This window comes from Hemicordylus capensis, chromosome 16 (assembly GCF_027244095.1).
Source record: "Hemicordylus capensis ecotype Gifberg chromosome 16, rHemCap1.1.pri, whole genome shotgun sequence".
NCBI classification, from domain to species: domain Eukaryota; kingdom Metazoa; phylum Chordata; class Lepidosauria; order Squamata; family Cordylidae; genus Hemicordylus; species Hemicordylus capensis.
This window is the reverse complement of record NC_069672.1, coordinates 17,019,751-17,047,580: the sequence shown is the minus strand read 5'-3', so window position 1 is coordinate 17,047,580 and position 27,830 is coordinate 17,019,751. Positions and strand designations below refer to the sequence as shown.

The 27,830-nt window shown below is 57.7% G+C and overlaps 1 protein-coding gene across 2 annotated transcripts in view; it reads left to right on the top strand.

The window, feature by feature from the left end:
- The window catches only part of ALPL (alkaline phosphatase, biomineralization associated), a 66,430-nt gene extending 38,600 nt beyond the window's left edge, over nucleotides 1-27,830 (top strand). For both annotated transcript variants that reach the window (XM_053281029.1, XM_053281030.1), the window contains exons 2-12: nucleotides 6,078-6,192; nucleotides 7,051-7,170; nucleotides 8,196-8,311; nucleotides 12,294-12,468; nucleotides 16,451-16,626; nucleotides 21,254-21,397; nucleotides 21,651-21,720; nucleotides 22,484-22,618; nucleotides 22,842-23,033; nucleotides 23,897-24,016; nucleotides 24,266-27,830. In XM_053281029.1, coding sequence (XP_053137004.1) covers nucleotides 6,078-6,192; nucleotides 7,051-7,170; nucleotides 8,196-8,311; nucleotides 12,294-12,468; nucleotides 16,451-16,626; nucleotides 21,254-21,397; nucleotides 21,651-21,720; nucleotides 22,484-22,618; nucleotides 22,842-23,033; nucleotides 23,897-24,016; nucleotides 24,266-24,537 — 1,635 coding nt within the window. In that variant the 3' untranslated portion in view covers nucleotides 24,538-27,830. The remainder of the gene's footprint in view (nucleotides 1-6,077; nucleotides 6,193-7,050; nucleotides 7,171-8,195; nucleotides 8,312-12,293; nucleotides 12,469-16,450; nucleotides 16,627-21,253; nucleotides 21,398-21,650; nucleotides 21,721-22,483; nucleotides 22,619-22,841; nucleotides 23,034-23,896; nucleotides 24,017-24,265) is intronic.

Genomic DNA, 27,830 nt, shown 5'->3' with positions numbered 1-27,830 from the left:
TGAGTGAGCTAGACCCATGGTCTGACTCCGTATGTGGCAGCTCCCTCTGTTCCTATTCATCTCTAGGCCAAAGAGATTCCCCACCCAGCCCAGCAGTTCCTTGCAAGAGCTCCCTGTCCCTTGAGCTTCGAACCCAGGTCTTTGGTCAAGATGGCTCTCAAGAGGTGGGAGGCCATGGGATGCCCAGCAGAACAGGGACTGGGCACTCTCTCCCAGGCACGTTGTCGTCTCCCGGAATCACTCCCTTTCCATGCCAAAGGGTGAGCCTTTGAACATACGAGAGAAGGTTCCCCTGACCATGTGCAGAGGGCTGCCTCTTCCCCCACCCAAAAAACACAGCTACGTCCCAAACTCCCAGGATGATGGGCAGGAGTCCGAAAGGGCAAGGCTCTTCTGGACAGCCCGTTTTAGAAAGGAAGGCTTCAGTCCCTCCTAACCCCACTAGACTGGGGCGAGAAGCTAGAAGGTGGAAGCCATCAGCACCCTCCTTGAATGCAGCGGGGCCAGAGGAAGTAAGGACATCGGAAGCGGCCACATACTGAGTCAGACCCTTGGTCCATCTAGCTTGGGATTGTCTACCCAGACTGGCAGCGGCTTCTCCAAGGCTGCAGGCAGGAATCTCTCTCTCAGCCCTGTCTTGGAGATGCTGCCAGGCAGGGAGGGAACTGGGAACCTTCTGCTCCTCTTCCCAGAGCAGCGGCTCCATCCCCTGAGGGGAATCTCGTCCAGTGCTCACACATGTGGTCTCTCATTCAAATGCAAACCAGGGCACACCCTGCTTAGCAAAGGGACCAATCCATGCTTGCAGCCACCAGACCAGCTCCCTTCCCGCTTTGAGTCACAGGATACTGCTGTGATTCCGGCTTATGTAAGCAGTCCTGCCAAGGGGGTCTCCTCCCCCCAGCCTCCCTGCCCCACAGTCTCCCATCAGTGTGCCTTGGGAGGCAGAGGGGTCGATTTAGTGATGGGAGCGGGGAGGGGGGCCCTGGCTAGAGGCAAGCAGCCAATCAATGCATCCGGTCGAGGCGCTGAGCGTGGGGGTGGGGGGGGCGGTGGTGGCTGTGAACGGGATGACCCAGACAGAGCTCTCTTAGGGGCTGAGGGACCTCCTGCCACTGTGTCTGATGACCCCTCCAGAGGGCTCAGGGAGGAAGAGGTGTGTCGGGGAGAAGAGGAGTTTAGGGGAGTGTCTGTAGGGGTGGGGTGGCTCTGGGGAGGGGCTGCTTTGCATACCATGGCCCGGGGGTGGGGGGTCCAGTCCTTGGCAGCAAACCCAGCTGCTGCCAGCCCGTGCAGGAAGTCCAGAGCTGGATGGCCGGACTCAGCTTCCTTCTGCTCTGCAGGCAGAAAATCCCCGCCCTGCGTTCACATTGAGCCTGACGCACTTTGGTGCCTGCCAGCGCCTGCCTACAAACTCACAGGGGGTGGGTCTACCCACGCTTCTCAGCCCCCGCAGCTTAATGGACCTGCCAGCTCCAGAGGCAGTCTATCTCCGTTGGCTGACTACAGAGGGAAGCAGGAGGCTGGGCCAGATTAGCCGCTGCGCAGCTCTCCTCCAGCCGCGTCCATATTCAAGTGAGACTGGACCAGTTCAGTTGGGAGGCAGTCTGTCCACGGCTTTGGGCTGTGAGCATGAGGCCTCCATGGCCAGAGGCAGCCGGCTGTGCTGCTGGGGAGAAAGAGCAGAGGAACCGCACTGCCTTCATGCCCTGCCGGAGGCCTCTGCCTGCCCACCGCACCTCCACGCCCAGGGAACTTGCTCTCGTGAGCCTGCCTCCCCCCCCCCATTCCTACTTCAATGCCTCCGCTGCAAAGTTTGTGCTGCTTCTGGTGTGGGGCAGCCGTGAGAGAGAGAGAGAGAGAGAGAGAGAATCTGCCAGCCCCAGACTCCGCTCTCCTGGGCTCAGATCTCTGCTCAGCAACGCCTCTCGCGTGGCGGGGGGGCAATTATCCTCTCTGAGCTTGCCCTCCCCTGCAGGATTGTTGTGAGTGCAGAACCGGTGTGGGGAGGACCCACGCGTGCTCCCCTGAGCTCCTTGGACGTGCAGAGATGTAGGAAGCGCCAAGGGCGGGCCAAGGCCCCGGAGGGAAAGGCCCCTTGCTTGTGGAAAGCGGAGATTTATGCCGGCGGCCCCGGGTCACGAGCGACTTGCCAAGGCACAGGGAGTTCTGGCGGCCCTTCCCCGCCCTCCTCCCAGGGCTGGGTTGCCAGGTGGCTCCGAGTCCTCCTGCTGGGTCACAGAGGGCGGAGGAGTGGAGACCCGCAAGGGCGCTCCTGCTGCTGCTGCTGCTTCCCGGAAGGAGGACCGCGATCTCCAGAGGGGGCCCATGTGGTGGTGGCCCTGCCAAGAGGCCCCTTGCCTCTCCCTCGGCCACGGGCACCACCCGCTCATCCCCACTGCCTTCCTGGCAGGAAAGGGGGGCCTCTGGGCTGCCTGCCTCTCTGGGGCACCCCCAAGGGCGCCTGGGCTGCATTTCCTGGCTCTTCGCTTCTCTGGGAAGGCCCTCTGGGGGCCAGATCGCCTAGTGGGCACCACCTGATCTGAAGAACCCCGCATCCCAGAACAGCTCCCTGTCCTCCCAGCTGGAGCCGGGGGGGGGGCCTCTGCTGTGCCCCCCCAACCCCCAACCTGGGAAAACGTGTGGTGGTAGCGCGAGAACGGGGCGGGGGGGAGGCAGCGGGCGGAATAGCAGCTACCCTCAACGCTCCTTTCCGCCCGTTCCCTCTGCCAGGATCTCTCCCTGACCCGGGTTTGGTTTGGGGTGAGCAATGGTGTTTGGGGAGGGTGTGGTGCAGGCGGGAGCCTCCCCCCCCCCCGGCAGGCAGGCAGTAATTCATATTTTGAGGCGGGTGCACAGCCGCCGCCTCGTAGGCAGGGGCATGGGGAGTTCAGAACTGCCCCCCTTGGGAGCCAGACGGCCAGGAAGGAGGGCTCAGCTCCCCTCCCCTCTGGGAGAGAGAGGGCAAAGGAGGCCCCCCTTGGCTAAGCAGGTCCTGCCCTGGTTTGCACTTGGATGGGTGACTCCATGTGAGCCCATGGAGGTATTCCACTTAGGGGTGCGGGCCTGGCTCTGCAGGCAGCTTCAACCCCTGGCGGCAGCAGCAGCAGCAGCAGCTCCGGGTAGGGCTGGGAGAGACTCCCACCTGAAACCCGGGAGAGCCGCTGCCAGTCAGTGCAGACGATCCTGAGTGAGATGGACCAATGGCCTGACTCGGCAGAAGGCAGCTCCCTTGCCTGGCAGGCTGTCCTCCTCCACAGGGTTGCTCTGAAGGTCAAGGGAGGCAAGCCTGAGCCTGCTGCTGGCCCCTGAGTGGCCCCGAGGAGGAGAAGACTGCCTGGGATGAAGGGATGGTGACACATCAGCGCCCGGGGCCAGTTCAAACAGGCTGGGCCAAGAGGAAGACATTTAGCCCAAGGGCGCGGAGGGACACCAGCCCCAGATTTAAGCAGCCTGGGGGGGAGGGGGAGGGGCTGGCCGCCCAGAAGGTGCTTAAGGCGGAGAAGCAGGATTGGTGCCGGTGGCAAACGCCAAAGCCAAAGCAAAGAACGGAGAGCCTGCTGCCCCACAGCTGTGCCTGAACCCCCAAGTGAGCCAGGGGGGGCAGGCCGCCTGCAAAACCCTCTGCATGCAAAGTCTCCTCTGGACTGGAAAGAAGCGACAGGAAAGTGTGGGTTCGGGGTGTGGGGGCAGTTGTGGTGGTGGGGCAGCCGGTTGAGGCTCCCCAGTTCAGGGAAACCGTTCCGAGGAGGGTGGGCTGCTAAAGAAAAAGCAGGTTCCTCGCAGGGCGGTGTGAGGGAGAGCATGCGAGGCGGTGCAGCTGCAAGTGGGGAGCTGAGGAAGAAGCCGGCACGGGCTGTGCCGCTGTGGCATCTGGGCCCTTTGTCTGCTCGAGGGAGCTCTGCAGGTTTTGGCACCCGAGGAGACTCTGGGAAGCCAAAGGCAGTTACACGGGCACAGAGAACCCAGCTCCGTGCAGCGAGAATCGCCTTGAAGCCTCCTCCTCCTCCTCGCCCCTCTATTCCGCGTCACATTCCGCAGCTAGAAGGTGGCCAACTTTCTGTCCAGCAGAGACTCCCGCCAGGAGCCCGATCTCCGCGTCTTGTGATTTTGCAAGGCCGGGCAACTCGGGTGGCCTCCTGTCAGCAGCCCTCCTCCCCTCACACCCCGAACAGGGGCCGGGAACGGAGTCTCTTCTCCAAGGGTGCGCTGGATGAAACCGACTGGCATGTCTCTTTTCCCCTTTTCCCTTTTTAATTGAGCAGTCTCGCCTTATGCGACTCTTTCTCCTACATTGACTGGCACGGGCCAGAACAAAAGCGCCGTATTTCAATGGCAAAGCTGTTTAAAGGAAAGCTGGTTGTGTGGCAGCAGCATGGCTTGTCCCTGTTGCTAAGCAGGGGCCACCCTGGTTTGCATTTGAATGGGAGACAGGTGTGAGCATGGTCAGATATTCCCCTCAGGGGATAATGGGGCCGCTCTGGGAAGGAGAGCACCTGCCTGCTTGCAAGTTCCCTCCCTGGCGGCATCTGCGAGATAGGGCAGAGAGAGAGAGAGAGAGAGACTCCCTCCTGCAACCTTGGATCTTGCACACGATCACAAAACGGGATCACACGCCTCTCCCAGACTAGCGTCAGACCCCCGTCCTGCCCTACTTATAATGGTATGAACACACAGCACACGGACACACACATCACACACCATGCCAAACGCACATCTCTGGGCAGTTTGCAGACCAAGTCAGACGGTGCAAAGAGTGCACCATTCCTTCGTTGTGTGTCACGCATTTGTGCCCTGTGTCCTCCTGTTCTCCGTCCTCCCCTCCCCAAACTCACTGAGTCTCTAGAAACGGCATTTGCTTGCATCTCTGTCTCCCTGTTTGTGTGTGTGTGGAAAGTGGCGGCGGCGGCGGGGGGGGCATTCTTTCCTGTTGGGCCCAGAAGTGGCAGGTGCTTCAGTGCGCTCTGGGCAGGCATCTGCGGTGACAGATGGTCTGGCCTCGGGTGCCGGGGCGGGTGCCAGGCCAGCCGGGGAAATGCCTCCATCCGGTCCTTTCTTCCCTTCGCCGGCTGCTGCTGCTGCCCGCTTTGGCTGGAGTGCCTGCTTGCTGGGCCCCTGCCAAAGCGCCAGGCTCCTCTTAAGAACCTTTGCGGGTATCGCTTGCACTCAGTGGGAATAATCCCAGCAAATTAGCTCCGGCACAGAGAGGCTTATTCTTAAAGCTTCTGCTAAAGAGGAGGCGGAGGTGGGGGGCGACTGTGGAGCGGGCAGGCCAGGGAGGAGAGCCCTGAGAACCGGAGAGCGGAGCTAGCCCAGCCTGTGGGTTTGGCCACCCCAAATGCAGAGAGCAGCAAAGGGCCCAGCGGAGGAAACGGCTTCGAGCCGCTCGTACGAGTGAGCCCAGCTGCATGCTCCAGTCACACGGTGCTTCTCAAGCAAAGGGTCACTGCCTGCTGCAGCAACACCCCCCCCATCCACCCCCCTCCGTCTCCACTGCACGGGGCTGGAAGCTTGACTCTCCGTTCTGCATGGATGTCCTCTCCTGAAGTCCTGGCTGGAAAGCCAAGCAGGTGCATGCTCTCTGGGTGCACAGAGCCCTGCCCTCTACTGCCCATGGCTTGGGGGCTGCAGGGAGTGAGGTGGCAAGCAGCACACTGCACGGGGCCTCAGCGACCGTGGCCGGCATCGCGCCTTAGGGTCCATGTGCACAGAGGCCTTGGGAGGCATGTGCGCTAGAGACCAAACGCGTTTCCCCTCCTCCCTTGGGAGAAACAGCTTCTGGAGATCAGAGGGGTGAGCCCCGGGGTGGGGGGGGTGGGGGGAGAGTTGGTCTTGTGGGAGGGAGCGTGAATGGTCCCCTTTGCTAAGCAGGGTCTTCCCTGGTGTGCATTTGGATGGGTGACAAGATGTGAGTGCTGTGAGATATTCCCTTTGAGGGAGGGGGCCGAGTGGCAGAGCATCTGCACGCTTGCATTCCAAAGGCCCCCGATGGGGAACTATGACAAGAAACTGACCAACCTCCCCTCTCTCTCTCTCTCTCTCTCTCTCCTCTCTCTGGCTCCGCCATTCTCGGCTAGGACCCGACTCCTCGTCCAAGGAACTCCGAAGACTTCCCCATGGAAGGGCTGCTGCGGCTGCGGCTGCTGCTGGCGGCCCTCCAGGTGGCCGCCTGCCTCTCCTCCTTGGTTCCAGGTAAGGCGCTTGGGCTGAAAATGCACCCTGGGTTGGTGAAGGCGGCAGCCTGAGGACCACGGTGCCTTGGTGTGGCTGGGACAGAGGAGAGCTCCCAGCAGGCCCAGGAGGCAGCTCCTCGTCCCACTCCCAGGGGCAGCCGCCTCCCTGGGGCTAAGAGGTCTGAGAGGCCTCTTCAGTGCCCAGCGGCCTCAGGACTGCCCGCCAGCTGCAAGCCCCGCCCCGCCCCCCTCATTGGCTGAATTGCAGTGATGTCAAGGAATGTTGGCACCTTGGTTTGTTCCAGGCCAGGCCCCCCAAAGAGATTTGCACAGGGCTTCAAAAACAAGCTGTCTTTAAAAAAAAAATAAAATCAACATAATTGGGGGAACCTCCCCTCTAGCAGAGCAACAAGAAAACTGGAAGCTAGGTAAAAACAAACAATTGGAGCAGTCCTCAAATGACCTTCTCCCTGGTGAGGGGAAAGTACCGGCACTGGAATGTTGATAAGCAGCTCAGTTTCCGTGAGAGAAGGGAAAGGACAGTCAAGAGAGTGAGATAGCAGAGCAACAAGAAAACGGGAAGCCAGATAAAAACGGATGAATGGACCAGGGGAAGGATCAGCACTAGAATGTCAATAAGCGGCACAGCCTCTGGGAGAGAAGTGAAAGGATGGCCCACAGGCTTCTTGGCTCTCTCTAGTCGTCATCTAGCAACTGTGGGCGGGGGGGGGGGGCAGAGCCCTTGAAGCCGGTTGTGCTAACTCAGCAATCTGTCATGGGCTATTCAATGTAGAGGTGGGCCGCTGTGCTGTGTAGGCTCTCCTGCAGGCCACGGGGCCCTCCGGCCCTCCCCAGCCCTCTCCTCTTCTGATTCTAGAAAAAGAGAAGAACCCCCAGTACTGGAGACAGCAGGCCCAGGAGACGCTCAAGAGGGCCCTGAGACTGCAGGAGCTGAACACCAACGTGGCCAAAAATGTCATCCTCTTCCTCGGGGATGGTGAGTGCTGGGGAAGGCCGTTCGGGGGGAGGGCTCTGTGCTGTGTGGGGAGGTCAGGGAGGGGGCGCCCCATTGTGGTGCCACCCGAGGGCCTTTGCTGGCACCCGCTGGGCACCCTGCTTTGGCCTAGGCAGGGGAGCAGGCTTCTGCTGGCTCCAGGCACAGTGGCTTCTGATCTGCAGACCTCACGGAGGAGAGGACTGTCCATTTCGGGGAGAGGCCATCGCTCCGTGGCCGGGCGTCTGAGGGGCCACGATCCATCCCTGGTGGCAGAGCCCGCTCACAAGCACCCTGTCCCAGGAAGCTGGTGGTGGGGAAAACCTTTCTCTGCCTGAGCAGGAGGCCAAAGACTAGGCTGGACTTCCAGTCCTGCCCGAGTCTTCTTTGGGAGGAGGCTCCTGTGCTCGTCCCTCACCGATTCCCCTCACGGTGGGGCCAGAGGGGCACCTAGGTCATTTTGGCACCTGCCCCCAAAGGCCTCTGGAGGCCCCACACCCAGCTGCAAGTTAAGCAGCACCCTCCAAAACAAACACACACACACACACACACACACTGTGACACCCGCAGTACTTTCAGCACGTGGGTTCTCGAGGCATAAACAGCAACTGAACTCACAAGTATGTAAGAATATAAAACAGGTCTATTTATGCCAATAGGCATGAGCGGAAACATTTCGACACACACGCAGCTTAACGTATCCCCACCCCACATATTGCTTTCCCTCCCTGCCCCTTCCGTCTCCAAAGCACCCAGCGCCAGTGACAATCGCTCTCCTAGCTCCCCCTTGGACTGGTCCCAGAGTGAATCTGCCAGGGAGTAGATAGGCTGTTGTTGTTGTTGTTGTTGTACTGCTGCTCCTCCTCCTTATATACTGCTTTTCCACAAAAGTCTCCAAAGCGGTTTACAAAGAACGATAGATAAATAATCAATACGAGGATGTCGTCCTCTGATGTGCTAGTCTCTCTGTGCCCCCGCCCAGGCACTTACAGGTATGTGTGTGTGGGGGGGGGCTCTCTCGGCTGCAGGCATGGGGGTCTCCACAGTGACTGCTGCTCGCATCCTCAAGGGACAACTGCAGAACCAGAACGGAGAGGACACCTTGCTGGAGATGGACCGCTTCCCCTTCGTCGCCCTGTCCAAGGTGAGGACGCTTTCTTCCTGGGGAGGAGGGCGCTGGAGGGGCCGCTTCTCTCCCTGGAGCAGGGGAGGCAACGAAAGGGCAGCCGGGGGGGGGGTGCTGGAGCCCCCCTTCCTGCTCCCCCCTTGCCCCCCCCCCCCGGTCTCTGTCCCCTGAATAAGAGCACAAGAAGCACCTGGCTGCTGGAAAGGGCCCAAGTGGGCTCAGCCGGCTAGCCCTCTCCTCCGCACCCTGCCCCACGGAAAGGCTGCCCCTGCCGTTGCCACAGCTTCGGGGCAGCCCACTCCGCAGGCTGACTGTGTTGTGTGTGTTGCGTGTGTGAAGGCGGCCCCTTCTGACACCTGTCCGGAATCTTTGTCCCGTCAGTTTCGTTGGCTGATCCCCAGTTTGGGGGAGGAAGCGTCTCTCTCTCTCTCTCTCTCTCTCTCTCTCTCTCTCCACACCATGTACAGTTTCCAGAGCTCCCACCCTGTCCCCTCCCCCCCCCACAATCAAGATGGGCCTCACAGTGCTCAGGCCAGCTTGTGGGTCTTGTGGGGAAACTCAGCTGTGGGGCCACGTGACACTTCTAGTCTCCCACTCCTATGCAACCAGGGTGGACCCTGCTTAGCTAAGGGGACAAGGCATGCTTGCTGCCACCAGACCAGCTCTCCTCTCCTAGGCCAGCTCTCTGGTTTCTTGCCTGTGTCTGTCTGCTGGACATTCACACTGTAGCTGACCAGGACAATAATCAACGCAGCAAGCAGAGCCCAGGTCCCACGGATTAGAAAGGAAAGGAAAGGAAGTGCAGCCAGCAGCTCAAATGTACGAACCCGGAGAAGTCCTGGCAGGATAAAAAGGGAGTCTTTGCTTGGTGGGAAGGGGTGATCTGGAGATCTGGAGAGGGGGAGTGGCAGGCCTCAGAGATGCGGGTGATGTTGCCCAGGGAAGCCTGGGTGGGTATTGTGAACGGCACATGGAGCGAGGCAGGTGTGGCGGGCGCGGCCTGGACTCAGCACCAGCAGGATGGCCTGTCCACACCCAGGAGGGTTCTGCGAGCCAAGAGAGAGCCCGGCTGCCTGGGCAGCCGCTGTGTCTTCCACCGCGTCCCGGCTCAGTCGTGCAAAAAGGGCACAGAGGAGAGGCGGGCGCTGCGCCGCTCTTTCACGCGGATCCTGGGCTCCGGCCATGCCCAGCTCCGGAGCAGGCCTGCGGGTGCCCGAGCTGCCCTGAGGAAGCCCTCCTCGGAGACGCCTCCTGGCTGGCTCCAGCGCCTGCCCAGTCCAGCCAGACGGGACCCCCTCCAGTCAGGAGTGCCCTTCTCAGCTCTGCCTGCTTGGCAGGTTCTCCCCCACCTGTGCCCCACGTGCAGTGGGCTGGCTCGGCTTGGTGGGCAGAGCCCGATTTCCCAGCAGTTGGTGCAGACGGGGAAAGGGAGGACAAAACCCCTGAGTTCTGGGAGGCGCAATCGGGTGGATTTTGGCCAAAGCAGAGGAAACTGGAGGGAGGGGAAGGGAGAGGCGGCTGGCTGGCTCTCTCCCATGCTGACGCAAGTTCCTGTTTTGCTGGAGCAGAGAAGCCGTGGGGCAGCAGCCCCAGAGGGAGTTGGACTCGCAGTTGCAGGCAAAGCATGGCAGCGGGAGGCAGCCCTCTCCTCTTGTCCGCCGCCCTACGATGGCAAGGAGAGGTACACTGCCTCAGAACCTGGAGGCTCCACTGAGGGCCAGTATCTGAGGTTAGAGTCCCATAGGACTGAGTGAGATTTACTTCCGAGTACACTTCCTGAGGACTTCTTCTTGTGCATGCCAAGGGGCCATCACATCTTCTTGTGGCCGTGAGTGCCACAGACAGGTTGTGTAAGGGGAATATCCCTCCGGTTTCCACAGTGGCCAGTTTCCCTTATCTTCCTTTTCCGTGTACCATGTTCAGACTCTGATATGCTTACTTGGTAAGGCGTCGTTATTCCATTCTGTTTATGCTCTGTCATACCATACATTTCTCTCCCGCTCCGTATCAGCAATATCCAGGCATCGCTGAGTCATCAGCCTCCTCCTCCTCCCCCCCGCCCCACCCCCCCCATCAGTTATGTGTTACACAGATGGGGAGAAAGTCTTGGATATAAGTGTGGATTTTAAATGGTGGAATAGAGAACACTGAAACTGACGTATATATATCAAAATGTCTGTTCTTTGTTGCAATTCCCTCTTTCTGTGTTTCAATTTACACAATAAAATAAGGTATGCAGAGAAGTATTGCAGTAGACCCATCATGTGTATTGCATTATATCAACTCATTCAATAAACAAACAAACAGCTCTATAGAATCTTTCCCCCCAAAGATCTGTTTTATGCAGAAATGCCAGGGACTGAATTGAGGAGCTTCTGCATGCAAAATGCATGCCCTACAGCCCTGTACAGCCCTGAGCTGAGCTTGCTTGATCAAAGCAGAGCGTTCTGAAACACAGCTCAGCTCCTCAGCAAACATTGCTGCTGGCCTGCCAGTTAACAACAACAACAACCTGATTGTTTAGCCACTCCTTTCATTGTTCTCTGGGCAACTTACAAAGTAATAATTTATTTTATGTATTTATTTAACATATATTTATACCGCCCAAAACGCAAGTTCTCTGGGCAGTTTACAAGAGAATAAAAACAACCAATAAAAAGATTAAGCCATTTAAACAATTAAAATTTAAAAGTTACAAACAATTAAAACAGTATCTGATTAAAAGCCTGGGTGAACAAATGCATCTTGACTGCCCTTTTAAAAGTTGTCAGAGATGGGGAGGCTCTTATTTCAGCAGGAAGTGTGTTCCAAAGCCTCGGGGCAGCAATGGAGAAGGATAATAAAACCAAGGAATAAAACAAACTATTAAAAGCACATTAAAACAAAAGAAGGCTATGATAAAATGCAAAAACATTTGTAACACTTCTTTTAGAAGGCGGCATGGGTGCACAGAAAAGGTCTTTAAAAAGTGATGGGCCAGACGAGCCTCTAGAGCTTATAAACGGAGATCGCTTTGAGAGCGACTTTCGTGGAACTAGCAGACCTTGCTGAGCTAGCTACGCAGTCGCTCGGACTTCGAGGGACGCCTCCTGGTGCTCCTTTGCGAGCAAGTTAAGGAGAAGGTGCTTGGAGTGGAGGAGGTGAATGGCATGATGCTTCTTCCAGCTCAGGATTAAGAGGACGGGTTGGGTTATCTCAGCCCTCCCAATCCCCCGGAGCTTGACCTTGAAAACGGGTGGATGAGAATTACCATCTAGAGCTGGGAATTAATTGACTCACCGCAGCAAGGAAGTCTGTGGCGGAAGAGTCCGCCCGGGTTTGGGAGTGGCAGGCCCAAATTTTGACTATTGCTCACATATCAAGAGCATTGATGGCCCTGTACCAGGAACGGTCTCCTGAGTGGCAAACAGGCACACACTAGTTGAGAGGCAGAAATGCTGGGAATACGCCCGTTCCAGATTCCCCTTTCCACTTTAGAATGATTATTTGCAGCCTCTGGGCTCTGGAATGTGCTCCCTGTCGAAATAAGAGCCTCCCCATCTCTGGCAACTTTTAAAAAGCCACTGAAGACACATTTATCCGCCCAGGCTTTTAATTAGATTCATGGTTTTAAATAAATTTAATACTGGCTTTTAAATGTTTTCAACCTTTTAAATAGTTTTAATTGTTAAATGATTTAATGTTTTTAATGATTTTAATTGTAAACTGCCCAGAGATGCAAGTTTTGGGTGGTATAGAAATATTTTAAATAAATAAATAATAATAATCATGAAATTATTGCTTGTATGCATGTGTGAAAACGTCCCTGGCAGCAGCAGCAGCATCTCCAGGTAGGGCTGAGAGAGACCCCTGCCTGCCTGAAACTTTGTGGAGAGCTGCTGCCAGTCAGTGTAGACCATCCTGAGCGAGATGGCGCGCGGGTCTGGCTCAGCAGAAAGCCGCTTCCTGTGTGCCTAATCCTGTCATGGGGGCTCAGCTGAGTCTGGTGTCTCTCCTGCAGACCTACAACACCAACGCCCAGGTCCCAGACAGTGCTGGCACGGCCACGGCTTACCTGTGTGGGGTGAAGGCCAACGAGGGCACCCTGGGGGTCAGCGCGGCCGTGACGAGGTCGCAGTGCAACACCACCTCAGGCAATGAAGTGACGTCCATCCTGAAGTGGGCCAAGGAAGCAGGTGAGGGAACAGCTCACGGCCGGGGTGTGCCGGGACCCCCCAAACTCCAGGCATTGGCGTTATGGGCTGACACTTGTCCTCGTCTTTATCATGTGTTCCCATTGCCTGTCCGGCCTTCCTTGTGGGGCCCGGGGGGGGGGGGTGCATTGGGAAGGCGCAGAAGTTCAGAGCAGGGCCTGAGACATTGCATGGCTGGCCGGGTGTGTCTGGTTGCCCTCAGTCTTTATTTGTTGAGTTGCCTCAAGAGTCGAAAATCAAATATTGTCTTTGGGATTTCCGAGCTTTGGCTTGGCACTAGACGGGACGGGACCCTAAGCGGTCCGGGGCTAATGTGTGGTGCTATTTCTCCCTTGGTGAGTTCAGTTCAAGGGGAGCGGAGGAAGGCAAACACCCCCCCCCCCGTGAATCAGACAAGGGGGACTCTTGTGGGGGTGGAGGAGCGGGCAGAGAGAAATCTCCCTCTCTCTCTTGCACAGCGCTAGGGTTTGGGCTCCTCCTCCAAGCCCTCCGAGGCCCTCCCCACTTCGGCTCTGCATACCCATTTGTCATCCCAGAAGCGTGCCAGCAATGTCAGTTATTTGGGCATTTCAGAGGAGGCCAGCTCCTTGGCAAACCTCTGCTTCCTGAGACCACATGGGTGAGTTTTCTTTGGGACGTCAGTCGGGGAGGAGGAGTTGTCACACCTTCCCTGCTGGAGTGAGAAGCTGTCTTTGTTGCTCTCCTCCTGGGGGCAAAACAGCCCGAGTTAAAAAAGGAATTCACTCCCATCCATCCCTCCTCTGTGGAAATGGGCAAGACGACTCTGGCAGCAGATCGGGGGTGTGTGTGTGAGATGCCAGTAGGGGACTTGTCCACAACTTGGAAACCCCAGCTGCCCCACCCTCCTTGCAGTTTCCTCTTAAAACGTCACTCAGTAACAGGTCGTGGAAATCTTTAAGCCTGCACGAAGAAAATAGGGTATATTTTAACCACACTGGCTGCTGCTGTCCAAAAGGGTCAGGACCGGGTTGGACTTGGACTCTTGATGTGACTGCGTTTGTCAAGGGGACACACGTGTGGGGGGGTGGGGTGGGGGGGTGGAGTAGAGGCTTCCAGCTATTTTGTGCCGTCTGAAGGAAAGAGAGCGAGGAACGAGGGGGCTGTCGTTTTGGGAGGAAGGGAAAGAAGAGCGGATGGCGTGTGGGCTGTCATAACAACAAGTGTTTATCGACCGCTTTTCAACAAACGTTTCCAAAGCGGTTTACACAGAGAAATTATAAATAAATAAATATGATGGATCCCTGTCCCCAAAGGGCTCATAAGCGAGTCCCTCTTGCTTTATTTATTTACTTGAAATATTTACACCCCGCCCCTCCAGGACGCTACTGCTTGGGGGCCACTCACAACAATAAAACAGAGACAATGTAAAATAAGACAAATATAAAATTAACCAAATTAAGTAAACAAGTTAAAAGTCCAGGCTAAAACCACACTCAGAATTAAGTTTCAAATGAAAAGTTATTATAAAAGTTGAAAATTGAGAATTATAAAAACTAAAGAACCTACCAGATATAACCAAAGATGGAGCACTAAAGAGCCTCTTTTTTAAAAATGTGTTTTTGGTTTTTGTTTTGAACATGGAGGGAGGGAGCATGGCGAAGCTCTTCAGGGTGGGCGTTCCAAAGCCAAGGGGCCACAACCCCAAAGGCCCCGTCTCTAGTCTCCCAACAAGCAGCCTCTTCTGCAGGCAATCCACATGTCCTATCCCTCCGCAGGAAACCCACGCAAAAAGGGAATTCTCCTGCTCTCCTGGAAGTTTTTCATACGGAGCTTTTAAAGCCCTTTAATTTGCATCTCCTCCGGAATGGAGGGGGTGCTTCCACTTATCAGCCAGATTTACCCCGAACTCCCTGTGAGTTATCGGGGAGCAGTTCACACTCAATTCGGGTTTTTCCCTGCGTGTTAGAGTTCAGCCTGATTTATATCCGATGTTAAAAAAAATCCATTACTTGCATCGGTATTTTGGGACAACTTCGAGTTCGAAGTAAAGCCTCCCATTAAACCCACGGTAAAGCCCGCGGTGTGTAGAAGTCCCTGGTGTTAGGAGCTGGGACAGGAACGGAAGGCAGAGAAAGCTTTGCCTTCCCCTCCTGGACACTGGTTGGTTCCTGGCTTGATGTTTGTGTGCCAGTTTTATAGGCTGCTTTCCACCAAGTGTGTGTGTGGGGGGGGTGTTCAGAGCACCTTGCAACAACCCCCCCGCTCCCCAGGACAGCAACATTGCAAGCAACCACCAAGGAACAGCTCACCCTGGGAACAGGCTGGCCTAGTCTGTGATGCTGAAGGAAAGCCATAGGAAAGATACAATGAAAGAACTTTGAGCGCCATGTTCATGATCTCTTGCACATTTTTATAAGGTTCAGGCAAGAGACATTCCCTTTGATTGTCCCTTTCCTATGATTTGTAATGAGCAATGTTTTTAGAAGGTCACCAGGCTGTTATAGAAAAGTGTGTCTTATCTGGAGCCTCAGCCGTTCGGAACCATGAACTTGGTCACAAAATAGATCCACGTGGATCTTGTAAAATGAGAGGCAGACTCCATCACGTTGCTCAGAGAAGCAACCCACTCTCTATCCCTGGCGTGGAAACGTTTTGGGGGCTCGAAACCTCCATTCCTTCCTGTTTTCTAACAGCAGATAAACAGGTGGGAAATGCCATGAAAACACGGCACTGTCAAAAGCCCTCCTGTCGCCGCTCATCCGGGCAGAACCCCTCACACCAATCAAGCTTGTGGATGCGCGGCGAAGCATGGAAACCCAGCGCCCCAAGAACAGCCCTCCTCACTGCTGTCCTTTCTCCGGCATGGGTGACTTCAGCAGCACTTGTGGCCACTCTGTGCTTTTATTCGGGGCTGGTGTGTGTGTGTCTGTGCAAATGCCGATCAAAGCCTGGCATTTCCCGGGGCCCGGCCTCGGAACATCTCTGTCCACTTTCTGTCTGTTTTCGCAGCCTTGCCCAAGCTTTTGGTCTCGGTGGCTTGACAGGGCCCCTCTTTCTGCAGATCAGTTGAACCAGGAGTGAAAACAAACCTTTGGGTTTTCTCTTGAAGTACGTGCTGCAAGCGCCTGTTACAAAGGGGGCTTGTGCTGCCTGGTGCTTTACACACGCTCAGTGTCCCTTCTGGGCTGATGCAGACAGAACCGGGGAGAGGAAGGAAGTGTGGAACGGACGGGAGGATGATCCAAAGGGGACAGAGTGCAGTTGTTCGCGATGGGCGTCCACAGAGGAGGTGGAGGCCTGGCCAGGCAGCGGGCACACAGCAGGATCATTAACTCCACCGAGTGGAACAAGGTCACCCCGTTGTTTAACCACCTGGGCTGGTATCCTTTTGGAGAAGCATGTGTTTGGAACCCCAGGCGTGACCTGCGTGACCTAGGCAAGAGGCTGTTTGCCTTGGAAGGGTTTGTGGCTCTGTGCCCCAAAATGCCCAGCGCTGGGCTCTGGGACGCAGTCTCTCCGTGGCCTTGGAGCTTGGCTTGGGGACAAGAGCCCCTGGCCGGTTGGGCTCACTTAGCTTTGCCCTCCCCGAGCCTGGCGGAGCTAAGCACTGGGGAGGAGCACTGGGCTTGTGGGAACAAGCATCGGCTGTCCCCTTTGCTAAGCAGTGCCTGCTGTGGTTTGCATTCGGATGGGAGGCCACACATGAGTGCTGCCTCCTGCAAGGCATTCCCCCTTAGGGGATCGGGCCGTCGTTCAGTGGAAGAGCATTACGTTCCCAGGTTCACTTCCAGGCAGCATCTCCAGGTAGGGCTGGGGAAGACCCCTGGGCTTACACCCTTGGAGAAGCCGCTGCCAGCCAGTGTAGACAGTGCTGAGCTAGAGGGACCAAGGGTCTGACTCAGTAGAAGGCGGCTTCCTATTCCCCCGGAGACCCAAGGCTGGACCAGAAGGTGGAGGCTGTCCTCGCCCTGACCGCGCCATCCCTTTACCTCTCTGGTTGCAGGCAAATCCGTGGGCATCGTCACCACCACGCGCGTCAACCACGCCACGCCCAGCGCCGCCTACGCACACTCGGCCGACCGCGACTGGTACTCGGACAGCGAGATGCCTGCCGAGGCCCTCCAGCAGGGCTGCAAAGACATCGCCCGGCAGCTGGTCGAAAACATCCCGGATATCGAGGTAAGGGGTGCGCAGGCAGCCGAGAACTGCAGCCGGCTGGTCTCCAGGAGGTCATAAGGACATCAGAGCAGCCCAGCTGGATCAGGCCCAAGGAGGCCTCTCTAGTGGCCCCCCAGATGCCTCGGGGCAGTCCACAAACCAGCCGGCCAAGGCATATGCCCTCTCTCTGGCTGCTGTTGCTCCCCTGCAAATTTGCTCCCCAGCAAATTGGCATTTGGAGGCCTCCTGCCTCTGAGGCTGAAGGTGGCCTGTAGTCACCCAGGCGCTTTGCAGATGACGGGCGGTTCAGCAGGCAAAGGCTTCTCAGTTTGGCAGGCTCGCTTGGGAAACATCCATAGCTGGCGCAACCCTCCTAAAGCGGGGAAACGCAGCTCTTTGTTTGCGGCGCACAGGCAGCATTGTAGGAGGAAAACGCCAGGAGGGAATCTGGAAGGCAGCCTTGGGCATGTGGACGGCAGGTGGCTGACAGCGCAGGGACTGAGGTGTCGCCACACAGGCAGGACGGAAGCACACTCAGGGGACACGCCGTGAGCCTGGGGTAGCGGGTCTCCGGGGAAGCGTCCAGACTAGCAGCCATTGGCAGACCTCCATGAATTTGTCTGCGTTGAAGGAGGCGGACTAGGCAGGCCGTCTAAGGCGGCTTCATAGGTCGGGGGGGGGGGGGCCTTGGAGAGCAGAGAGCACCAGGAGCCAATGCCCAGTCCAGGATAAGGCGCTGGCCTGTCTTGCTCCTGGTGCCGCCTGCTGTGACTGGGAGCCACCCTCCAGGGCCCTCGGGCAGAAATCAGTCTCCGTCCTGCCACCCGTGATCCTGTTTAAACTGGAGATTGGTCTGGGACCGGTTCTGTTTTGGTCTGTGTTGGAATGGGAGACTAGAAGTGTGAGCCCTGTAAGAGATTCCCCTTCAGGGATAATGGGAAGAGCAGAAGGTCCCACGTTCCCTCCCTGGCAGCATCTCCAACGAGACAGGGCTGGGAGAGAGACTCCTGCCTGCAACCTTGGAGGAGCCGCTGCCAGCCTGGGAAGACGATCCTGAGCAAGATGGACCCAGGGCCTGACTCAGTAGAGAGCAGCTGCCTATGCTGCTAGCAGTATTCAGGGTGTCATTCAGGAGCTCCCTACCCACATATCCCCCCACCAAGTATGTGACGCTGAGGAAGCGCGGCCATGACTGCCCCCTGGCCAACAAGGGAGGTTTGGTGCCAAGCGTGATTGGCACCTGGGGCTTGCTGGTCTGAGCCCCACCGGCTAGCCCCTCGGCCGCGCCGGCCTTGCTTATTCCGTGTGCCACACCTGGTGCCTCCCTGCTCTGTTCCCTGCCGGGGCACTTGCTTTGCCCACAGACGCTCGTGCCAGGAACCTGGAGGGCCCACCATTTTTTGCCCTAGCCGCTTGGGAACGGCCTCTGTTGCAACACGGGCAGTCTTGGCTGGCGTTACCTGAGCTATGCGGAAGGCGCCCGTTTATTTATCCGAGTTCACTGCAGCTGGCAGCTGCCGAGATGCCAAGGTGCGCCATAGCGGATGGATTTGTCACTCAAGGCAAGCGGGGACATTCCGTGCCTGGGAAGACCGTTTCCTTCTCCGGGGACAGCAAGGCCCTCGGCCAGAGGGCTCCCCTATCCACTGAAGTCCGCTGCCCTGGGCAGAGTCGCGCAGCCAGGCAGGTGAATCCAAGCGAGCAGCCAGAAACACTCAGGGACGCCGAGGAAGCTGCCTTCTGCCGAGTCAGGCCCTTGATGGGTCCAGCTCAGGATGGTCTGCACTGACCGGCAGCCGCTCTCCAAGGTGTTCAGGCAGGCGTCTCCCTCAGTCCGGATCCCAGGGACAGAGACGACTCCAGGGAGTGAGCCGGGGACTTCCTGCAGGCCACGCTCCCTCCCAGTCATCCCTCCCCCCTCCCTCGGCTTCGACTCTCACACCTCCCAAAGCAGGGAGCCTTCTCTGCTCCCGAGGCTGGCCTGCCCCACCCTGTGGGATGATGGCCCTGCAGACAAGCCTAGGGGAGAGCGCCCTCCTCTGAGGGGGCAGAGCCCGAGCTGGGCGGCCCTGCCTGGGCAGAGCGGAATGCAGGCCGGCCTCCAGCAGGGGTCCCCGGCTGACGTCACTAGCCACAACAGCCTTGGGGGCTAATGGGAGCTAGCGGGGAGTTGGGGGTGACGCGGGTTGGAGTCCAGCCACGTTGGGGCCGCCGGTTGGAGAGCCGCCTGGCTGCACCCAAGGGCCTTTCCACACCTGTCCGCCTCGCTGCCTCCGACCCCGTTCCCCGCGTCCGCGTCCGGGTGTCCCTTTTCAACCCACTGGGGAGTTCCTTTCCACGTCTGCCCTGCTTTTGGCCTCGATCGTGAGGAGAACTCACTTATCAGTGATGGATGAAGTTTCCTGAGTTTTGTGTCCATCGCTCCGGAGGTTATTCCTCGCTGTCCTTGAGCCTGGCCCGCGGCCACCTCGACTGCCTTCCTGTGTCCTTCCAGCCCTAACTGGGTTATGGGGGGTCACAGTGGGGGGGGGGGAGGGAGATGAAGACGGGCCCGAGTCTCATTCGTAAGGCTGGCCATCTCATTCGGTCTTGCACATGTGGAGAGACCCCAGAAGAAATCCATTTCTCATTTAGATCAGTCCGTGAAAAATGGTTTGATCGACCACAAGAATGTTCTAAATTGGGCAGGCCTGCTTTTGTTTTCAAGAATTCTTCTCAGTAAACTAGCTAACAAAAATTTGCACTGTCAAGAGGCATTTCCCTTTTCTCTTACGCAGGAGAGGTTTTCCTCTGCTGTGGCCACACACACATGCATCTTCTCAAAGGAAAGGAAAGTATGCCTTTTGCTGCAGAACCCTTAAAAAAAAAAAGATAATATACAAATTAATGCAAACCCAATGAATGGAGTAGTTGACTAAAACTCCCATGATTAATCAACAAAGATTTCTGTAATTAAGATTGTGGGCCACGTTATCCTGGGACTATACCTCTGGACAAGTCAAACTGAGAGGACAGAGGAGGGGGCCAGAGCAAGGAGGCCGGGTGCCAGGTGGCCGGAGCCGGAGTGTGGCCAGCCATTGCCGGGGGCTGTGAGGGCAGGGCAGGGCAGGGCAGGGCAGGGCAGGGCCGGGCCCCCCAGAATGGGGGAGCTGTGCGGCAGCCCAGTCCCCACGGAGGCCCCGTCAAGCTCCTGTGGGGCCTGCGCAGTCCTTCCAGCAGCAGCAGCAGCAGTGGGGTCCTTGGACAGAAGAAACCCTCCGTGCTGGGGGAGCTCCCGGGCTACGAAGCTGGTGGCCTCTTCCAGGCACAGAGCACTCCGAGGCACTCCTCAGAGGCCATGGACTGGGAAGAGCTGTGCACCCGGGACGAGGAGGGATCCCAGGTGGAGGGGGCGCCTCTGGCCAGCCTTTCCCTTGCATGCCGGCTGTTGACCGTGCCGTCCCGCGGCACGAGGGGCCTTTGGGAATGCAGAGCGCCAGGCTGGAGGCTGTGGGTCCTCCGTGAGCAGAAACGGCTGGCGCAGTCCGGCTGACTCCTCCCAGCTCCCCGAGGGCCAACACAGGGCTCTAGCGCCCGGCCGATGAGTGCCCCCCCCCCCCAAGCTGCGGCCTCGCGATGGAATCAGATGACTCTTTGGAAGAAACCAGCAGCTGCCGACCAGTCAGGGCAGTGCAGGACCCAGGGCGGGGAGGGGGAGCCAGAGCTCCTGCGACGCAGGGAGAGGGCCGGAGACGGAGCAGAGGACCCGGGCGGGGCACAAGGCCAGGGGCGTCCCGCCACGGAGCCCGCAGAATGCGCCTCTCTCCACCACAGAGGTCTGGCTCCAGCCGGGCGACTGAGTGTCTTCCAGCAGCAGCAGCAGCAGCAGCAAGCGGGAGGCGGCTGGGAGCATCCGATGGCTGCCACAATGGCCCGGACAGAGCTGGGTCTGAGCAGCGGAGGAGGTCACCCTCCGTGCCCCCTTCCCGGCCGGTATCGTCCGATGGGAGCAGGCACCGCATTTTCCCCTGGTGGTGTCCACAAATAAGTACCCCTTTCTGTTAAAAAAAAAAACCCCAGAGCAAAAACAGCCAGATCTGTTATTTAAGTTGCTAAATGGGCTCCTCTTTTTATAATTTCAACTTTGTTCCCGGACTAGAAATAATTACACGTTGGGCAAGCCAGCTCTGTTGAACAGAGATCTTTAGTGTGTCATTAATTCCACCCCCCTCCTGCTGCTGCTGCTCCTCCGTGATTCACCTTCTAAGACCCTCAATCCAGGAAGGGGGCCTGAAGCAGGAGCGGGACGTAGTTGTGGGCGAGGGAAGACGCTCTCAGTCCTGCGACCTCCCAGGCGCAGCAGACCCGCCGGTGGCATTCAAGCCCTCTCCCCCGGCGGGCAAGGCGCCTGCCCCGGACGGGCCTTCGGGCCGCGGGGGGAGTGTCAGCTCAGCAAAGCTGAGGGGCCTTTGCAAGCCTTGCCCAGCGCCGTGTTTCTCTCCGGCCGAACCTGCCCCTCCCCTGCGCCCTCCTGGGAAGGGGCCAGTCTCGACTTCTCCGGGACTCTCCTGGGGGGTGAGGCCCGGCCTTGCTGCCACTGGCTGCATCTTGCCCTTTCCCTGCTGCGGGCCCCGTGGGGACAGGATCTTTCCCTTTGTGTCCTGGCTAGGTGATCATGGGGGGAGGCCGGAAGTACATGTTCCCCAAGAACACCAGCGACGTGGAGTATCCGGACGAGGACAAGAGCCGGGGGACGCGGCTGGACGGCACAAACCTGGTTGCCCTTTGGAAGCAGAAGAAGCCCAAAGACAAGGTCAGGAGGAGGAGGAGGAGGATGGGGGGGGGACCCCAGGCATTCGATATGTGCCCCAGCAAGAAGCACCCTCTCCGAGTCCCGGTGGTGGGTCCCAGCATGCTGCAGGGGCACGAGCCACAAGGCTCACAAAGGCCCCCCCCCTTGGGCACGGTGCCTGTGGGCTTCGTGGGCCTGGCTAGCCAGGTGGCTGAGAAACACCCAGCCCCTCCTGGTCCCTCTTCATTGTGAGGTGGGCTCCCTCTTCCCACAGAACGCCCATTACGTGTGGAACCGGGAGCAGCTGAGGGAGCTGGACCCCCAGAAAGTGGACTATTTGATGGGTGAGTCTCTCGCCAGGGGCAGAAGCTGGTGTGTCTTGGGCGGTGGGGGGGTGGGGGGGAGGCCCGTTCTGAGCTCTGGGCTCATAACTGGAAGGAGCCGGACAAGGAGGGGCCGGAAGGCTGAGGGATCTGTGAGGTGGAGGCAGCAGCAGCCCCCAGCCCCATGGAGAGCGATGCAGGGTCTCCCAGCAGTATGCCCAGCAACTCCTGGAGGGATCACCGTGTCAACTGCTGCAGCAAAGCACAACCACGTTGTGTAATCGAGTTTCAGCAGGCATGGCCATCCAGCGAGGAGAGCTGCCCTTTTGACACAGGAACACATCGGAAGCTGCCATATACTTGGTCCATCGAGCTCAGTACTGTCCACCCAGACTGGCAGCGGCTTCTCCAAGGTTGCAGGCAGGAGTCTCTCTCAGCTCTATCTTGGAGATGCTGCCAGGGAGGGAACGTGGAACCTTCTGCTCCTCCCAGAATGGCTCCATTATCCCCTCAGGGGAATATCTTCTTCCAGTGCTCACACTTCTAGTCTCCCATTCATATGCAACCAGGGTGGACCCTGCTTAGCTAAAGAGACAAGTCATGCTTGCTCCCACCAGGCCAGCTCTCCTCAGGGCGAAAGGAGGGAGGAGGCATGCTGTATTTTGGAGGTGCATGCATGTGAAACACATCCCTACCATCTTTCAGTGGGGCAGCAGACTGGAATAGGCCCTGAATGATAACTGGACATCTGGTTATCATTCTCAGCTCTGGTTTTCCTTTCTAGGCCTCTTCGAGCCAATTGATATGATGTACGAACTGAACAGAAACAACGAAACCGACCCTTCCCTGAGGGAGATGGTGGTTGTGGCCCTCAGAATCCTCCAGAAAAACCCTCGCGGGTTCTTCCTCTTAGTAGAAGGTGAGAGTTGGAGTGGGGAGGCGGGGGGCGGGGGGGGGCGGAGAAGGCCAGAGAGGCTGAGGCCAGCAGCTCCAAACCGTTGGCAAGAGGCCTTGCATCAAGGCAGGCTCAAGAGGAGATGGCCCGACTCAGCCCAGAACGGAGAGGCGTCCTGATGCGTGACCAGCCGTGATCGGCGGACCTCGTGGCGGCGCTCAGGTAACTCCCACGATTCCCTTCCCAGGGGGGAGGATTGACCACGGCCACCACGAAGGGAAAGCCAAGCAGGCCTTGCACGAAGCCGTGGAGATGGACTGCGCCATCGGCGAGGCTGGACGGCTGACGTCTCCCCAGGAAACCCTGATGGTGGTGACTGCCGACCACTCCCACGTGTTCACCTTTGGGGGCTACACGCCTCGTGGCAACTCCATTTTTGGTAGGTTTGACACACGTGGCACAGCTGGGAGGTGCTCGCCTCCGCTCGGCAGGATGCCACGTGGGAAGCTGCCGGGGGTCGTGACTTGTGCGGGGGGGGGGGGAGCTTCCTGAACGCGGCTGGGTCTTCCTCGTACTTCAGATGCGCTTGGCAAATGTGCCGAGTTTCGAGATGCTGTCGGCTCTCAGCTGTATCTCTCTCTCTTGTAGGTCATGGGTGGAGTGGGTGGGTGTCTGGTTCACCTGTTCATTTTGTGCGAAGAAGAGCATTGCATTCATGTACCCCTGGGTTCTCCGTAGCACTCCCGGGCTCCGGAAGAGGGAACATTTGTGGCTGATCTTTTATTGTGTCTTGGAATCCTCCCTGGCCCCAGTTGCAAAGCTCCAGGGGGCTGAATCCACAGACTTTGTTTTGGGACGGGGGGAATGGCTTGTTATGGGCACTTTGGGTTCCATCTTTTCTCCTGTGTTTTAGCCACACCCTAAGCTCTTCCAGTGCTCTGGAAAGCAAAAACATCGGACAGAGTTTAAAACGGATGGGTTCGGCATCTCAGGAACTGCCTCAGTCCTCTACTCTGAACCTGTTTGCGGCTTGTCTTCTTCTTTTCTTCTGCCTCGTCCCCTTCTGCTTGCCTCTTATCTACCCCAAATGGTGCCCCCTTCTGTCTGTTGACCAACTCCCTGTTCTCAGTGCTGCTTCTCCTCGTCCCAGCCCTGCTCAAACCTCTCCTCCAGGACACGCTGCCTTGCACCTGAGCGAGTCTTTGACAAGGCAGTGGAGTCAGGCTGAATTTCGGCGATGGCGCATGTGGCTGTACCGTCCACGAGGCCCTGTGGCTAATTTGTTCCCTCTTTTTGGCCCAGGCCTGGCCCCAATGCAGAGCGACATTGATAAGAAGCCCTTCACCTCCATCCTTTATGGAAATGGTCCCGGATACGCACTGATTAATGGAGAGAGAGAAAATGTGTCCACGGTGGATTTCGGTGAGTCCCAGGCCAGCAGGAGATAAGAGAGAGCTACAGGCCTCTCTGTGTGTGTGTGTGTGTGTGTGTGTGTGTGTGTGTGTGTGTGTGTGTGTGTGTGTGTTCCTTTATCGCTTTGTGTGAAATGAATGGAGAGGTCTGTTTTGCAGTCTGGAGCCAGAGAATTGTCTCGGCTCCAGCTGCACTCATTTGCTGCCAACCTCCTTGGTCCCCTCATGTGCTTCTCTCTCTCTCTCTCTTTCTCTGCAGCTCACGCCAGCTACCAGGCACAGTCCGCGGTCCCCCTGCGGCTAGAAACGCACGGCGGCGAAGATGTGGCCATCTTTGCCCAGGGGCCCATGGCCCACCTCCTCCATGGGGTCCACGAGCAGAACTACATCCCCCACGTCATGGCCTACGCGGCCTGCATTGGGGAAAACAAGAACCACTGCCGGTCCAGCGCCTCGCACAGCCTGTCGGGACCTCTCGCCGCCACCTCCTCTATGCTCTTCTCTGTCCTCCTCCTCCAGCTTCTCTTCTAAAGACTTGGGCCTCGGACATTTCTGTTCCTCTTTCTCTTGTGCCAGGTGCCGAGGCTGTCAGAAAATTGAGGCGGCTCCCCTGCCCCCCTCGGAAACTTGCTGCCCCACGCCTGCCTCTTGGGGGGGGGAGCGGTCCACGTTTTGGTCACGATGAACCGTCCCGGGGTGTCCCTCCGTGCCTCATAACAGCCCTTCCTTCCACAGCTGGGAACTGCCCTCCCAAGTCACAAGGTTTGGGTGGCCCAGTTATCAGTCGGATGTCTCTGGAAGTTCCTCGATCCCGGGCTGACCTCCGCAGCTGGAAGCGCCTGGAGAGTTTCTCATCTGGTGAAAATAAGAAAAACCTTGGCTGCGCGGAAAGTGGGGGGGCGGGGCGGGGCTGGTTCTGCATTTCTCTCTATTTTGCTGGCGTATCTCTTACCTCAAAAACTTTTTCCGCTTGTTGTCTTAAAGGCTCACGGCTCTTCCTGGACGGCTCTGAAAGCCAGCTAGTCCACAAGATAAATGTGCCGCGCCCATTGACTCAACACCCGCCCATCCCCTTTTCATTCCCTCATCCGTTTCCCCCGATTTATAGTGCAACTTGTGAACCTGCCGTTCAGCCCGTCAGGTTAAAACCTCCCTCTGGACAAAGGCGCCCAAAGGTGTCTCTGAGTTTTGCCACCCGGAGTGGGTCTTTTCCAAGGACACAGGATGGGTTGGCTGCGTGTCTTCAGTAGTAGCCCCCTTGAGTTCCTGGCTCCCAGGAGGCCCCCGTGTATGGCAAAACAAGCCTAGGTCTTGTGGTCGCAAGCATGCTTTGTCCCCATTGCTAAGCAGGGTCCATCCTGGTTTGCATTTGAATGGGAGACTACATGTGTGAGCACTGCAAGATCTCCTCAGGGGATGGAGCCGCTCTAGGAAGAGCATCTAGGTCTCAAGTTCCCTCCCTGGCGGCATCTCCAAGAGAGGGCTGAGAGAGGCTCCTGCCTGCAACCTTGGAGAAGCCGCCGCCAGTCAGTGTAGACAATACTGAGCGAGAGGGACCAAGAGTCTGACACTACACGGCAGCCACCTACGTCCCTATGTCCAGATGTTCATCAAGAGCAGAGCCTGCTCCTCTCTGAAAGGACACTTACGGCATTCTGGCCGCACATGCCTAGCCTTCTGCAGGGATGAGCTGGGAGAAAGTTAGTTCTGCTGTCCCTCGTGCTGACTGGCCGGCACTTGTGAGCAGCCAGCTGAACCCCCTCTTACATTTCACTCTCGTTAAAAACGGAGGTAACTATTGGTTGCTTAAACATACAAACAGCACTTAGAAGGATTAACACAAAGAGACCAACAACTTGCCTGGAGCCTGTGAGGGCAGAGCCGGGCTGCGACTGCTCGGCCAGTGCCTTGCGGAGGGGGAGGGCAGGCGACCCCCCCCACCGGAACCCCCTGCCGTGAGTGCTGCTCGTGCCTGGGCACAATCTGCCTGGGCGCTTTCCAGAGTAAACCCTGCAGTGGGGTCACGGCAGATCTCGGAAGTGTGCTTCCACACCTCCTGCGTCGTGACACCGCAGTCTCTGCATGGACAGCAGGGGGCCGTTCACATTGCCGATGCCTTGTCTCGAATCTAATCGCTGCCATACAGAGCTAGGACGTCGTAGATCCGGCGTAAGGACGCGACTGTTTTCCCGGGTTGTTAGTTTCCAGGAGACGGCTCCCCCTGCTGGGCACTTTGCTATTTACATTTTGAATGCGATTTGCCTGAATGGAAGCATTTTGCCGCTGTTGAGTGGCTAGGCTGGAAAGCACCTGGTGGTGTCTGGAAGTGTTTGCTGCGTGACCAGCACGAAACAGTCACCTTGCTTTGCCTCTGCTTGCTGGAGTGACCCACTTTGTCCGCTGATTCTGCCCCAGTGGATGTAGACTGTTTCTTGAACGGCAGAACGGGGAGAGACTGGGAAGAGAGCAGAGCCGCCTGACGTGAAATTTCCTTTGAAATTACCCCACATCAGTCCAATTATAAACCGCTACGAGCTGATACCAGAGAAAACGAGGCCTGCCAGCTATGCTGAAGAAGAAGAAGAACAGGCAAGCCCCAGACAGTTCACATGAGTGCAGCAGCCGGACTGCCATGAGGGCAAACCCGCCACCAGAGAGCCAAGAGAGGCCCCAAACCCAGCCCAGCTGACCTCCCATGGTCAGCTGCGACCTCCCCCCATGCTCTCCTCTCCAAAAGGAGTTTTGCTCCTTTTCCCATCATGGGAGGACTTGGAGATCCTCCAGTGAGATTGGCTGGCAGGAGATCGGGGAGCGAGAGAAATAAAGCCCTTCTTCATACAATGCGTCATTAATTGAGGGACGTTGCTGCCACGTGACGAGGCGAAGGCCATTTCTTCTGGCTCAGATGGGAGCGAGGCAGATTCGTGGAGGCGGAGAAGGAGGCCCCTCTCCATGCCTATTAGACACAAGAGCGAAACTGGGTGGATTTCTCTGTTTGGGAGCAGTTTGCTTGGGAGGAGAGCTGGTCTTGTGGTGGCCAGCATGAATGGCCCCCCTTGCTAAGCAGGGTATGCCCTGGTTTGCACTGGGTGACTCCATGCGGGCGCTGCAAAATATCTCCCCTGGGGATGGGGGCGTAGCTCCAAGGCAGAAGAGCCTCTGCTTGGCAGACAGAAAGGCCCAGCTCCACTCCCTGGCAGCATCGCCAAGGAGAGCCGCTGCCAGTCTGTGCAGGGGGTCTGGGGGGCTGCCCTTCCCTCAGGCTCTGCTCGTGGGCATCTTCGGAGCATCTGGTCAGGGGGGCTGCTGCTCTTGGGAACAGGGGGCTGCCCTCCAGGGGCCTTGGGGGTCCACCTAGCCCTCCTGATGCCCTTACAGCGGCCATGGCTTCTCCGTCACCAGCGCAGCTGCCCAAAGGATGGCAGCTGGTGATGGTGGCACGAGCTGCGCCCTGGCAGGCGGGCAGCAGAGAGGCCGACGCCACCGATACCTTCCGCACCATTCTTGCTTCTGCAGCGCCGAGGCTGGGAAGCAGCGAGCTGGCCTGGGCCGTCCTGTGGGCAGGAGGGGCCGTGGGCCTCTCTCTCCCACCTGCCGACAGGCCCGCCCTGGGCCCCCCTTGGACCAAGAGTCTCTTCCCAAGCAGAGGGCTTGCCTGTTGACGGGGCTGCCGAGATGCTGCTGCTGGCATCCAGGGATGTTGGAGAGAGAGAGAGATTTGAGAAAGAAGCTCACCTCAGCGTCCTTCCATTGGTTGATTTCTTGTTGTCTGTTCACTCGACTTTTTTAAGGAACAGTTTTAAAAATAAAATTATTTTGGAACA